This window comes from Periophthalmus magnuspinnatus, chromosome 15 (assembly GCF_009829125.3).
Source record: "Periophthalmus magnuspinnatus isolate fPerMag1 chromosome 15, fPerMag1.2.pri, whole genome shotgun sequence".
Taxonomy (NCBI): Eukaryota; Metazoa; Chordata; class Actinopteri; order Gobiiformes; family Gobiidae; genus Periophthalmus; species Periophthalmus magnuspinnatus.
The window spans coordinates 14,879,092-14,894,157 of record NC_047140.1 but is presented as its reverse complement, the minus strand read 5'-3'; the positions used below and the strand labels follow the sequence as shown (position 1 = coordinate 14,894,157).

The 15,066-nt window shown below is 39.8% G+C and overlaps 1 protein-coding gene across 1 annotated transcript; it reads right to left on the bottom strand.

The window, feature by feature from the left end:
• Nucleotides 1-514: 514 nt before the first annotated feature.
• Nucleotides 515-14,621, bottom strand: LOC129456864 (spermatogenesis-associated protein 48). Its single transcript, XM_055227477.1, has 9 exons — nucleotides 14,533-14,621; nucleotides 11,680-11,978; nucleotides 11,198-11,274; nucleotides 8,837-8,907; nucleotides 6,588-6,723; nucleotides 5,772-5,839; nucleotides 4,393-4,500; nucleotides 3,980-4,060; nucleotides 515-641 (listed from the first exon to the last, which is right to left on the bottom strand). The coding sequence occupies exons 1-9, from the start codon at nucleotides 14,619-14,621 to the stop codon at nucleotides 515-517; spliced, it is 1,056 nt and encodes a 351-aa protein (XP_055083452.1).
• Nucleotides 14,622-15,066: the final 445 nt, after the last annotated feature.

The window sequence follows — 15,066 nt, the reverse complement described above, 5'->3', positions numbered from 1 at the left end:
ATAAAAAGAGAGAGATAGAAGAGGGGAAAGGCAGGTGAGAGGGATTTGGGAGGGAGAGAGAGAGGGAGAGAGATAGAGAAAAGGGAGGAGAGCGAGGGCAGGAAGGGAGAGAGAGGAGTAAGAAGAGAGCTGGGGGGTCTCAACATCTGGTCCGTGGACACTGATGGTGCGCTGCAGGCTTCTAATGGAGGAAGAATCTTGTGAATCCTTTTATTTTTATTTTATTTTAATCATTTTGGGCAGTAAATCCAATGTTTTGTCCTGGTTTGAGTAGACTGGTTTCAGGACATGGTTAGTCTGGATTTAGACCAGCGATTCACTCTTGTTGAGACCAGGAATAGTCCAGGTCTCAACAAACTTCAGGTTTAACCACAGTAACATACAAGTTTAGTTCTGGTCATCTCAGTTGTCCTCATCAAAAGAAGGTTGACTGACAGGAGTGAGGCTGTCTGTCTGTACCATCGGCCGCTCAGGCTTGGTACACACTTAATTCAGACTTTGCTCTGGTGCAGGCCTATCTGCTCTGGGTCGGACGGGAGACGGGGTTCTTGGTGAATGGGTTCCATGGACTGGTCGTGGTTACCAGCCGAGACAGAGGAGCAGAGCGGACCAAAGATGGACTCTGCAAAACTCCAAGTGACCTGAGGGATGAGGAAATATTTATGTATTCATTTTATTTATTTGATAGGGACAGCAGACATTAATGAACATCTGTAATATGACTGGTTATAGTTACTAATTTCCATCTGTTGCCCCAGGGAGACACAGAAGACAATTAGAACATCTCACAAAAAAGACATTGCACAAAACTTGGTCACTTGGTTCACCCAGTAGCAAGGGCCTATATTCTATGCTGTCTTTTTTATAATCTTTGTTCATGTTTTAATCATTCTTTCTTGTCAAAAATGTAACTTTTTTCCCGACAACACATGCCGTGTTTTAACACACATAATCAACATAATTACGTAACAAATGTATTTACTGAAATGTATTAATATTCAAATGGCCTGGTGTAGTTCAGATTTTATCTATATAAGATGAAAAAAGATTTTTTTTTTAAAAATCCCCCTGTAAAAACATTTGCATGTCTGAGTCAACAAAATCTACCACACACTGAAAACTGTATATGTCCATTTGTCATACAATTTTAAGAGTTTGAAAAAAAAAAAAGAAAATTCCAAGACAATTAATAAATGGTCACATTTTTATATAGCACTTTTCCACCTTCCACCAAAGCACTAAAAGAGCTTTACATCAAGCAACCACTCACCCATTCACACACACATTCACACTCCAGTGTACACAGACACTGGGGGTGAAGTAGGTTAAGTGTCTTGCCCAAGGACACAGCAACAGCATTCATCTGTAGGAGCTGGAATCGTATTGTCAACCCGTGGGTCAGTGGATTTGACCTCTCAAACAGTGATGTTTACGCCGAGAGTGGGGTTCGAACCACCAACCTTCTGCTCAGTGGATAAACTAGTGGAAGGATATCAAAACATTTGACCCAAGTCATCTAGTTTAAAGGCAATGGTACCAAATACTGATGAAATGTATGTCTAAAACTTTGAAGAAAGTCATAAAAAATTGTCTTAAAAAATTCTTCTCCTATTATTCTGGTTTATTCCTAGTTTAGTTTTGATTCAGTTTTTCTTTTATTTAATACAAATGTGGCCCCATGACCAGGTTAAGACTCATTTAAGTACTGGTTTAGTCCTAATTTAGTCCTGGTTTTGTCCTTGTTGAGTTCTCCAGTCCTGGTTTAGTACTAGTTCAGTCCTGGTTTGTCCTAATTTAAACCTGGTTTAATCCTGGTTTAGTTCTACTTTAGTTCTGGTTTAATCCTGGTTTAGTTCTACTTTAGGTCTGGTTTAGTCCTACTCTCGTCCTGTTTTAGTCCTAGTCTAGTCCCTGTTGAGAGCAGTGTGTTGTTTTGAGTGGGTTAAGCCTGATCCACAGTTGGTCCGTTGGAGTTGACAGTTAAACTCCTGAACCATTGTGGTTTATGTGAGGAGGAAAACGGGACATGTGTCAAAAGAGAGAAAGAGGGGGGCAGAGGAGAGAGGAAGAGAAGGGGAGGAAGAGAAGCCTACAGGTAAAAAAGAAAAGAAAATGGAGAGAGAAGGGCGAAGAGAGGAGAGAGAAGAAACAGGGAAAGAAAATTAGATTATGAACAAAGAGAGGGGGGAGCAAAAAAGCAAAAATGAGGGGTGTAGAGAGAAAGAAAGGCATTGATGGAGGCAGAGAGAAGGAGGTAAAAGGGCAAGAGAGGGGGGAACACAACAGAAAGAGAAAGAGAGGGAGAGAAAGAGGAAGGAAACAGAGGACCATGCAAAAATGAAATGAAAATGAAACTACAGCCCACACAACACAAGGGGCTGTGGATTTGCATCTGGAGACAGGATCCTGAAACACCACAGAGAGAGACAGAGAAAGGGGGGAAGGGAGAGAGAAAGAGAGACAGAGAGGGAGAAAGAGAGAGCGTGAGAGAGAGGAGGGAGAATGAGGTGGCAAGAAAGAGAGAGAGAGGGAAAGGCCAGAGCACACAGGGTTAATGAGTATGGTCTAACAACAGTTTGTTTTCATACAGAAGCACATGTCTAGTACAGTGTTTTTCACCTTTTTTGAGTCACAGTACACTTTTTTTTATAAAAAAAAAAAAATCCTGCAGCACCCCACTTACTTAAAGATGACCATAGACTGTATGTATAAATGGACATAGCTAACAAACTAGCCACTGCATTCCAAATAGGAAGTGATCATGGGCGCACTTCCGGCTCCATCTACTTTGTCTCCAATTCACTTTGCATTGAAACATTGTCACTCCTCTTTCTGTAACTGCTGCAGTGAGCCTCGTCATTTTGGTCTTAAAATGTTAGCAACAGGTTTGATTAACAGCACCCGCTCCCTGCAAGACCAGCGGCTCCAAATTCACCTCTATAATTGCCAACCTTGTTGAGCTTCATTTCACTGGAGCCAGTACATTTATACAGTCTGTGACGATGACCAATTCACAACATTTTGGGAAAAAAGGTGCTAATATGTTTCTTTCCTCTGTCTGGTTCTTTCTAATTGGCATTGATTGTTTTGCTTTCTCGAGTAGTTCAGAAGTTGCTTAGAACACTCCAAAATAGTAGATCATTCAACTAAACACATGAGTGAATCAGCTTTACTGAAATTGGCTCACTAGCTCTCAAACGCAATGCTTTTATTCATGTTTTAGTTTAAATTAAAAGGCATTTAATAATTATTATTATTAATTATCCCAAATGTCCACAAAATGAAAACATAAGCCCATCATTATAATTCAACAATCGCAGAAAACATATACTTTCATAAATCATAATTAAATTAATCAATCAATGCCATAGTTTGTGGTCATGAATAGTTGCTCACAGTCTGCTGTGGTCTGTTCCGTGGCAATGGTTGGTAAAGTGCATAAGTGCGCCCTCCAGTGGACACTACAGTACAAGCAGCGGTGGAAGAAGAACTCACTGTTGTTACTGTAGTGATTTTAATAAAGATTTACAATTTTTTTCAACAGAAACTATTGAATCAATGTCTTTCCCTAGCTTTTTTATCTCTATATTTGTGTTTGCCCAAACCACCAACATGTAAAAATAAACCCCTCAGTCTTTTCAGCAAGTTTCAGACAATAATAAAAAAACACACTTTCACTTTTCAGGCCACTTCAAAAATGTAGTAAAGTAGAAAGTACAGATACCTGCTCTCAAATGTAGTGAGTAAAAAGTATTCACTTTAAAATTCAATGAAGTACAGAAACCTGAAATTTGTACTTAAGCACAGTATTTTACTCCTTTTACTTTGTTTTATGTTCCACCAGTGAGTACACGCTACTATACTTAACAAGTCAATAATAATCTAATTTAAAACAGTTCATTTGACTCATTTTACCATAAGATCATTCAGATCACAAGATTAACAATGCCAGTACTTATTTTATTTTACATTTACTCACCCCATACTCTGAGCAGGACTGGACCCATCTGAGGCGTCTGCATACACCCCTCTCCCAGTGTAACCAGGAATAGTGGTCCGACTGGCAAAATAAATGATTTAATAAAAACAGTGTTATCACCACACAATACATTTCTCAGTAGACAATCATTTAAACAAATACTTTAAAACCTAAACTTCCCTCAAACAAACTTCCACCTCCATCAACCAGTTCAAATCTAAAATGCATATTAATGGCTTGGTTTGGCAAATTACATCAATTTAAATATGTAAATAAATATGTATAAGGAGGTATTTTCATGTTGATTAATTGGAAATATTGTAATAGTATTTGATAAACTACAGTAGGGCATGTGTGCATTTAACAGCCTAAGCACAGTTGTGATTCTTGTGTACAGCAGAGGGCAGTCTCACCGTGCAGTCGGAGTGTAGGGGGGCTGTACACTTCTCTTCAGGGTCAGAGGAGTAAAGGGTTTGTCTGGGTTATCAATGTCCTCTGGGTTTGTAGAGCCAATCACACCACTGGTATCACATCAGTGTCAAAGGGTTAGTAAACAGAAATATACAGCTTTAAAGTGCATATGACAGGTTTAGTCTCATTTCATTATTGTAACATTGGAGATTTTACTAAAATCTTTCCTGTTTTTGTATTTGTTTATTTAGTTTTGGGGTGAAGACCTATAATTTTTCTTCCTGGTTGGACATGGGCCGTGGATATGACATTCGTAGTCCTGGGTTAGTCCTGGGTTAGTCCTAGTTTAGTTGAAGTCTAGTCCTGTTTAGTCCAGGTCTAGTCCATGTTGAGAGCAGTGTGCTGTTTTGAGTGGGTTAAGCCTGATCCAGAGTTGGGCCGTTGGAGTTGATGGTTAAACGTCACACATACGACATATGTAGAGGTAATTACATAACTGTTACCTAGCAACTATAATGCAAACAAGGCCCAAAACATTTCTAAATTACCCAATAGTTATGTTCACTCTCATAAAAAATAAATGACAACCTTTATTTTGTTAAATGAATGGTTAAAATGCCTTCCTTGCTTGTAAATTGTCTCTGCGTTTTGGATATAATTTTGTTGATGGCATAAGTAGAGGCTTTCTGTTTAATACTTCCTGTATTTTTGTACTCTTCACAAACTGCCACTTCGCTGATGTAAAACTATGATTAATGTTTTTCATTTATTTCATTCATAAATTATCAAAACGCATCAGTGTCAAGAAATGAATGAAAAGGAGTAGAGAGAAGAGTAATCTGCCCCCTTTTCCAGACAATACTGATCATTACTTTAAAACATGCATTTCATTTATATCTCACGCATTAATCCATTGGAAACAGACGTCCACACTTTTAATGCGCATGTATGTATTTCTTAGATGTCATTGTTCTTCTTGATTCTTTGATTTTTTTGTGAAGACTATTCCATAAATGAACTCGTTTCACGGGCTGGTTCTCTTTCTTTTAGATTGTTGTGTTCTTATCTCCAAGAGTCTTTGAACATTTATAGGTAATACATTGCACTTTTGTTTCTAGATTACTTTGAGGATACTTCAGTCAACGATGTCATCAGTTTTGAATACTCAAACCAAGTCAGAATTAGAAAAACATGAAAACCTGTTACATGCACATTAATGTTTGCCAGGTCAGCCAGTTTACACAAATGTAACTCACGTGTACAAAGGGATCTGTCCTGATCGAGGGCACCCACTGCAGCTGGAGGTCAAATAAATTCACTGATATTTGATTTGTTTTTGAAAATTAGTTTTACATTTTTCAATAATAATTACTAAACTTACAAGGAGAAGGGTTTTCGGACGTCTTCCTGAGACCGAAGCTGTCGTCTGTTCCACTCGGCTCCAGCTGACTGAAATCAAGAAAGAAAAATATGAAAGTACATGATTTATTAAACAGTTTGTGGAGGATAAGAGAGGGTGTAATGTATGGGCTAGTAAAATACAGGCAGGGCAGGTTCATTCTAAAACTGCTCCCCTCGGGGTTGGTCTTAGTAACTCAAAGTAGTATAAATCCAAGTGTCTCAAGCCAATTCAATAAAATTTAAAATGGCTTCTGGATGGGAGCCCAAACATCTTGATCGCAAAAAACTTTTCCAGATGACCTCTGTTAAAACCATATGTACACTTTGTGGAGGATAGTTAAAGCTTGGGTACCCAACTTAATACTGTAAAGAAGTAAATTGGTTACACATAAATCACAAATGTATTTATTTATTTATTTCTGTTTTTGTTGTTTTTTTGACATGTCATTGAATTATAATGAATTGTTAATAATAAAACAACAATACCTTACATATCACAAAAAATAGTAGAAGTTGGACCCTTCATGTCACACTTGTCAGCCCCGTTGTAGAAAAATAACAACAATAACATAACATTTTATTCTGCGCCGACCCTGTGGCTTTAGAGCCGTGTGCACAACAACAGTCTGTCCCTGACCTTTAAACCTGTAAACACGTCTCAGGTTTATACAGAGAGAGGCCAGAGCAGCTTCACTGTCAACAAGACCGAAACCACAGACGTTTTATTTATATATAGATATATATGAGGATTTTTAACCATACATTCTTCCTCCTGTGAAGCAGATCAGTGCCTGACCTGCCATAGCTGGGGTCTCTCATGGTATCGTCTTGATGAAGATACTCTCACAGGGTCGACCATTTTCTCCAAAGTAAGGTCTGGAGCTTTCGGTCGCCGCGGTAACTTCCTGTCCCAGTTCACATCCTCATAACTCCTGTAAGAGTATACATTTTCTTTTATCATACATTCAGTCATATAGATAATGTATTATGCTAGCAACTTTCAAGTGCAAAATAATAATTTGGTTGGTGAAAATAGAAAGATTTAATAGGAGCAGGCACAGGCCCTAATGATAAGAGCCAGTGTACAGTGTTTGTACTGAGACCCTGAAGTGTCCACCCACTTGTCTCTGATGCCGGCCTAGTGTATTGTACACAGGTCGACTCCCACAACCCCACTTATTAATTCAAATACAGCTTTAGACGAAACATTTTGAGCCTATAATGTTAGATAATTTGTTTTGACTCCTCAGCTTAATCTGTTTAAATGACTTGCTATGCTTAGATATTTGAGCAAATACATGTTCTAACCTTACAACAATAAAAATTTTTGTTTCCATCAATATTTACATTGGATAAACCATTTTCTCGTTTATTCAGTCTTGGTCCCTGTACAAAGAACCCCCTGGCCCATGACCCTCATGTGGCATGTTGTTATCAAAGGGAATATGCATTTTTAACATCTAAACTCAACACAATATTCCAGTAACAGAAAGCTAACAATAAAAATAAAAAAAATATCTGGATCAGGAATCAGTTACAAAATGTCGGTTCAGCCAGTAGCCAGGTTGGGAGTATAATTTGAAGGAATAAGACTAGCACATGTTGCCCCATACAGAGGCTCTACACTAGTTGATTCTTAAAGCCAAAGTATTTATATCTGTATTTGGACCGGGAAAAATTAATTGGTTCATCTCTAATTTAGACCTTCAAATGGACCCTCTTTTTAAAAAGAAATAACCCTCCTTATCCAAATAAAACAATGCTAGCAATAGAAACACTTGTGCATGTATTTTCATATACAGTAAATCCATGCTGTATATAATCTCCATGTTTCTCTATAGCAGCTATATGAGGCTGCCGAGGCTGTTCTTATAGAAAAACTGTCATTTATGGTAATTCTGAGTCCCTCGCACCAGTTACACATTATCTATTTTGGCTTTGTGTAGGCTCTATAGGTTTAAGTTCTATTTCAAGTCTCATATTTTCCATATAACATGCAATGCTTGTTTTTCATTTGCATCGGTTTGTCTTTGTCTTGTTGTGCTGTCAGTCTCGTTCTTTTGGGGCAGCTTGACCAGATTTTGGTATTGAGATATTGCGATTTCTTTCAGTTCTTTCTGCTGGATTTTATATAATGTTGAGTCATATCCAGTTTTCAGTCTCATTTTATTTCATTCTCATTGAAACTGGAAAGACACTGTTTAAAATGTTAAATGTTAAAATGTTTATTAAATTGTTCATAAAATTGTGGACTAAACCAGGTCTAACTTGGAACTAAAGCTGGACTAAACCAGGTCTGACCGGAATCACAGAAAATCTGTACTTAACCCTGTCTGAACTCAGGTCTAACTCAGGTGCAGCACTAAATCAGATTTAAACCCCCCTTAAACCAGGACAAACAAGATATAAAGCACATCCATCAGATACTGGCTGCAGCCTAAGAACACACAGCTGCTCTAAAACAGGTCTAAAGCAGGACTAAACTAAGACTGAACCAGGACTAAACCAGGTCTAAAACAGGTATAACCCAGGACTAAACCAGGACTAAACCAGGTGTAAAACAGGTCTAACCCAGGACTAAACCAGGACTAAACCAGGTCTAAAACAGGTATAACCTAGGACTAAACCAGGACTAAACTAGGACTAAACCAGGTCTAAACCAGGTCTAACTAAGGACTAAACCAGGTCTAACCAAAATTTAATCCAGCACTAAACCAGGCCTAAACCAGGACTGAACCAGGACTAAACATGGTATTATCCACATTAGATATCACTGCAGTGTAGAACCACACCACAAGAGCTGTTCTAAACCAGGTCTAAATCAAGTCTAAACCAGGACTAAATCAGGTCTAAACCAGGTCTAAACCGGGTCTAACCCACTAATATAAGTCTAACTGAGATCTAAACCAGGTATACTCCAGGTCTAAACCAGTTAAAGCTGTTAAATGTTTACTCACTCCATCCATATTAGTGGTCACACACACTATGATTAGGGTATTATTACTGTAGTATTTTGCACCTGCACTTGAGGATATGAGCTCTCACCTCTGTGTAGCAGAAGTGTATATGTAATGTCGAACTTCCTCAGAAATCCACTGTTCAGGAGAAACAGGAGCCTGCAGAGATAAGAGAGGTACATTTAATGCCAAAACTGTAATTATTCCCCCCTTTATTTTGCATATGGGTCGTGGTGAATTCTTTGTAGCCAACATTGTGAGAAATAAACAAAAAATGTGTGTACTTGGAGAAGTTTAAATATATGAACAAAAAGAATGCAATAAAGGGTGTATTTAATGGATAAACTTTAGATCCTGGTGGTGAAGAGGAGGAGATGGAGAGGCTGAGGAGGCTGATGGCTCTGTTGCAGCAAGATGGTTTTAACAATAATAGCAGAGTGATGGAGGAGAGAGGGAGCATATTGATGATTACATTTTTTTTTTTTTTTTTTTTTTTTTTTTACATTTTTTTAACAAACACATTTAATTGGTTTTGTTAAATAATTAAACAGCTAGGGTCTGTAACTTCTTATGGAATGCTAACAGAAGCATGAAGTTGTAATGACTGAATGATTTTAAAACCTGTGATGTAACAATTCTGGGAAATTCAAAATCCTGTGCTTTTAGTGCTTAGAAGTGAGCTTACTAAACCGGATTCATCAAACAAGCGTGAGTAAAGCAAAATACAACTCCAACTATGTATTTAATGAGGGAACAATTTTAATAACATGGTTAAAATATCAAACAAGTTCAAAATAGGCTCAAATAAAAGTAATTTTCAACAGACCAGCGTGTTGGATTAACGATGCTATTGGGATGCGAGTCCATAGGATAGTAGACAGAGATGAGGAGAGCCTATCAACTTTCAAGGACTTGGGATGCTGTCCTGGAGAAGTCAGACTGCAGATGGCGCTATTCCCCTGTTAATGCAGGCAGGAGAATGGCACCAGTGTCATGTTAGGATATGTATAAACAACACACTGGTCTGTCAAAAAAAGTCAGTTTTGCATGGATCCTTTCAAACTTTTGAAAACATGTATTTTCAAACTACATGTAAAAGTAAGATGAATATTTACTGCAGCAAATCAATATAATTACGAAACAAGAAAACCATATAAACTTCAATGTTGCAAGCCTATTATTTAAATGCCTTTCTTATACACAGCACTACAACAAAGTTCATTATCATTTCACCATCCCCCTGTAATCACTTCTCTCCTCTACATCTCTCTTTTTTCCTCTTTTTCCCCTCTTTTTGCTGATCTGTAGGAGCTGAAGTGGCGACACAATCATCTAAACAGCCTCCAGTCTGCTCTTGATAAACACAAACTCATTAACGCGCGATTACCTGCAGAGACAGGGACATGACGCACAACGCAGGTATCTCATGTTTAGATCCTTGTTGTTGTTGTTTACAGATTAATTAGACAAGACTTTGCGTAATTGCAGCGTCATGTTTTTACAAAAGTGTTGACGAGTTTATGTTAGAAGGGGATGTAAAGAACGCGCCGCATCTTGTAATACACTGTGAGAGTTGTAACTTTTAATGAGAAATGACTGAGGCTGGCTAGTGAGGTACAAATTAGAAACTGAGATTAGCATGGCTGCATTTACATTTTAGATTGTATTATTCTTATGGAGTTTTTTGAGTGAAGCATTCTTTTAAACATGCTTTTGGTCACCTTGGGATAAGTATTTCCCTTTTTCGAACTTAAAATAATGTCTGTCTTTGGAAAATGTAAACTACACCTCCGTTTCCAATGAAGAATTTAAGAGTTGGAGCTCACTTTGCCGTCAGCAACAAGAATGAACAATGAGAAAGTAAACAGATGAAGTTCTTATCCCCTGGGAATGCTAATAGAGCCACGCGTTTGTTGTGAACACAATTTGACCACAAAATGGGTCCGTTGATGGTTTATGGACTTGAAAATCATGCATGGGAAGTTTAGAGTTTAACCTGTGCATTTTTGAGTGTTAACAGAGGATTTGGGTTAAGGAAATAAGCGTGAATGAAGTAAAAATACAACTCAACGTTTTTGATGTGGGGCAACAATGGCATGGTTAAAAGCTCAAAAACGTCAATTCCTCCAGCTAAGGTAGTCCTGACTAAAACTAGCTCAAGATCTGGAGATGGGTCCCACTGCTCTTTACAGGTTGTCCCAGCGGCATTGTAGGATGGGTCAAATGCAGAGGACAAATTTCCCTATGGGGACAATAACTCTCTGTGTCTGTATAAGTTTTACAACAAAATTGCATGTTTTTCAAAGTAGGAGAAACAGAAAGTAAATTCCACACAGATAGGCCTCATCAGATCAATACAACCCTGGACTTTCTAACTTCTCATTTATTTTGAGAGAAAGATGAAAAAGAGAGAGAAAAAAAATATCAAAACCTGATGCTGTGTATGTACCTGTTGTGCAGACTTGAGAGTGATACCACTGGACACAGCCTGGGCCATGCACTTGGGTGGGTCTTCATCAGGATTGGCTGAAAAAGGTGAAATTTTTGGTATTGGTCTATATTTCATTTGGTGGCGAAGAGGGGAAGATGGAGAGGCTGAGGTGGCTGATAGTTCTGCTACTGTGGTGAGGATAAGGAAGGAGATGAATGTAGTTGAAAAGATAGGTTGATGTATTTTTATGAAAAGATTTTCAAGATGACAGGCAGTAGGAATATATTGGCAAAATACGTATAAAAATATATAAAACAACTTACTATGGTTGAATTCATGGTTCAACTTATATTCAACACATATTTTAACAATTAGGTAACTGCACTAATCACTTGATGCGTTCTTTCAAAATCTCATGACTAAGGCTGATTAATCATCATGGTAAAAAAATAAAAATAAATGTCTAAAATCATTAGTTAAGGTGACCAACTACTTCTCACCATTGATCCGAGCCCTCAGTGCAGAGTGGTGGACCCTCCGTGAGTTCCAGTCCTTCTCCGGAGACATGTCCAGGATAAGGCTCACTGTCCTGGGGTTCTCTGTCCTGGCTCTGCCCCTTAAACCTGGAGGTACCCAGAGGTCAGAGGGCACATGGGGTAAACGTATGAATGGTTGTGGATTCCTCAGCTTCAAAGAGACTGCAGATCCTGGGGTGAGGTGCCCACTGCAGGGGTCCAAAAGGGGGACGTCTACACGGAGAGGGGCCCGACTGGAGCCAGCACTCACAGTGGGTCTGTCTCTGAAGAACATATATAGAGATGTATGAAATATGTCCTTATTCAGAAAGATTTGTATAGCAGTGGCTCTGAAACATTTTTAAAACCAAGTACCACCAAAGAAAAAAAAAAGTCTTTCTGAGTATCACCAGATCTAAACCAGATCTATAAAACTAACCAATCTAGGGCTAAATCAGTTTTATGGTGGACTACATCATTGCCAATGTAGTTATTGATACTTTGCAGCTGATGCCCTCAACATTCCCTGGGGGTGAGGGCTTTAGTAACTCTCTTACTAAAGTTAGCCTTTAATCTGAGCTTTGTTTTAACACAGTCTGATCTGAACTACAGCAGATGAGCTGATTTGTGCTTTTAAACAAGTCAATCAGTCACAAGCTAGCTTCCATTAGCCAACTGTTTATCAGTCATTCCCACCTTTCAAATCACATCAAACACCTTAACAGGACTATGAATGCTCATATCGATCACAGTCTCCTGAAAATGTGTTGTTTAAATCCATTTTGTATTTTTCTTGAGTTTGAACTTTTTTGGCAGTGTTTGCAAATGTTTGGAAATGTGTGCAAACCAACATGATGTCACTGCAAAGTATCAATCAACAACAAATTATTCAAAGGAGCAAAAAACATGGATTAAATTAGCTCTAAATTAGGCGAACCCACAAACTGAAGAGCTGTCTAAGTCCCACCTCAAGGAGCTCATGTACCTCAGTTTGAGAAACATAGTAAACAAAAATGGTTTATAGCCCTTAATGCTGCAGCTTTGTTACTGCGATGTCTATGAACAAATAATCATTAACAATTATATAATAAATACTTGTGATACAAACTTAATAATTTTACTTTAGTAGATGTAAAAATAATTTGCTTGTGTCTACTACATAGTTATAATCTATGACACAAGTGGATCATTAAGTTAGAATTTAGGCATTCATTTGTGAGGGTGTCCATCAGTGCACGTGGCACCCGGACACCTTAGACCGGAGGTCGATGATTGACTTTGTTGTTGTGTCATCTGACCTCCAGCCACATGTCTTGAACACTCGGGTGAAGAGGGGGGCAGAGCTGTCAACCGATCACCACCTGGTGGTGAGCTCGATCCCCTGGCGAGGAAGAAGCCAAACAGACCTGACAGACCCAAGTGTACTGTGAAGGCCTGTTGGGAATGTCTGGGAGATTCCTCTGTCAACAGGGTGTTCAACTCGCACCTCTGGGAGAGCTTATCCCAGATCCCGAGGGAGGCTGGGGACATGGACTCTGAGTGGGCCATGTTCTCCACCTCTATTATTGATGTGACTGCTCATAGCTGTGGTCGTAAGGTCTGCGGTGTTTTTCGTGGTGGCAACCCCTGAACCTGATGGTGGACACCAGAGGTAAGGGATGCCATCAGGCTGAAGAAAGAGTGTTGTCGAGTCTTGTTGGCTTGTGGTACCCCTGAGGCAGCTGACTGGTACCGGCGGGCCAAGCGTGCAGAAACTCAGGGTTGGGATGAGTTCGGGGAGGCCATGGAGGAGGACTATCAGTCGGCGTCGAACAGATTCTGATGCCTCAGGAGGGGGAGGCAGTGCTTCACCAACACTGTTTACAGTGTGGGTGGAGAGCTGCTGACCTTGACTAGGGATGGTGTCGGACAGTCAAAGGAATACTTTGAGGATTTCCTCAATCCCACCTTCACGTCTTCCAAAGAGGAAGCAGAGACTGAAGACTTGGAAGTGGACTCATCCATCACCCTGGCTGAAGTCACTCAGGTGTTTGGCAAGCTACTCAGTGGTTAAGCTCCAGGGCTGGATGAGTTCCATCCTGAATATCTTAAATCTTTGGACGCTGTGGGGCTGTCTTGGCTGACTACCCTCACCTATGGTCATGAACTTTGGCTAATGACTGAAAGGATAAGATCTCGGATACAAATGATCAAAATGAGTTTCCTCCGCAGGGTGGCTGGGCACTCCCTTAGAGATAGGATGAGGAAGGACCTCAGAGTAGATCCGCTGCTCCTCCACGCCGAAAGGAGCCAGCTGTGGTGACTGTGGCATTTGTTCCAGATCCCTCCTGAACGCCTAAAGAAGTGATCCAGGCATGTCACACTGGGAGGAGGTTCCAGGGAAGACCCAGGACACACTGGAGGGACTATGTCTCTCTGCTGGGATGAGGGAAGTCTGATAGCCCTGCTTAGACTGTTGTCCCATGGATTTGCTTTTTTTTTTTGCATTAGTACCAAAATGACTACACGACTCTACAGAATCTTATGCAGCGTCACTGATAGAGACCAATTAAGTACAGCAAAGTGGGTGTATGCCAGTGGCCATGAAAACGGAGGTAGATCGGAGCAATGATGTCTTACAGGAGTAAAAAGATTACTCAAACATGCATGAATCACTCCAAATACACTTCGAGATAGATTCGGTCAAAAAAACATACAAAAACAAAACATTTTATTTGGGAGATGGACCTAAAACTCTAGTTAGTGCAGTGTTTCTTCAGAATGACAGCCCTCAATCCAAAACAAATCAGTTTGTTACTAAAACACAAGAAAAAAAAAAAATCTCTGTGCAAAAGTTACCTCTGCCCGTGCTTTAGGCTGTAGTTGAGGCGTCTGATGAGGGACAAGTCTGAGGAGAAGGGTCTGCAAGACTCCAGAGCAGCAGCCATCTTGGATCCTCACGCTGTTGCCCAGGTCTGACACATAACTCTCCTACTCCTCTCACTTTCTCCTCTCTCTCTCCCTCTCTTTCCCTCTACGTTGTATCTCTTCAGTATTTGGTTTGAGGACAATCTCTCTCTTTTTCTCTGTCTCCCTCTCCCCAGGTCTTATTTTTCTTCCTTCTCTCGCTCCCTCTCTTCCTTCTCCCTTCAGTATTTAGTCAGAGTACAGATTTTTCTCTCTTCGCTCTTTCTCTCCCTCGTCTCTCCCTCTTTATCCCTCTCTTTCGCCCTCTTCTCTCCCTTGCCTCCTCAGGTATTTGCTCTTCGGTCAGATCCCTCCCGCTGCGTCATCAGTGAGTCACGGTAGGACTGTTGCCTGGAGACCGTGTGTTTGGATCACATTACAAAGATCACATGTCCCACTGGTACGAGTAACGTTTCACCAATCAAC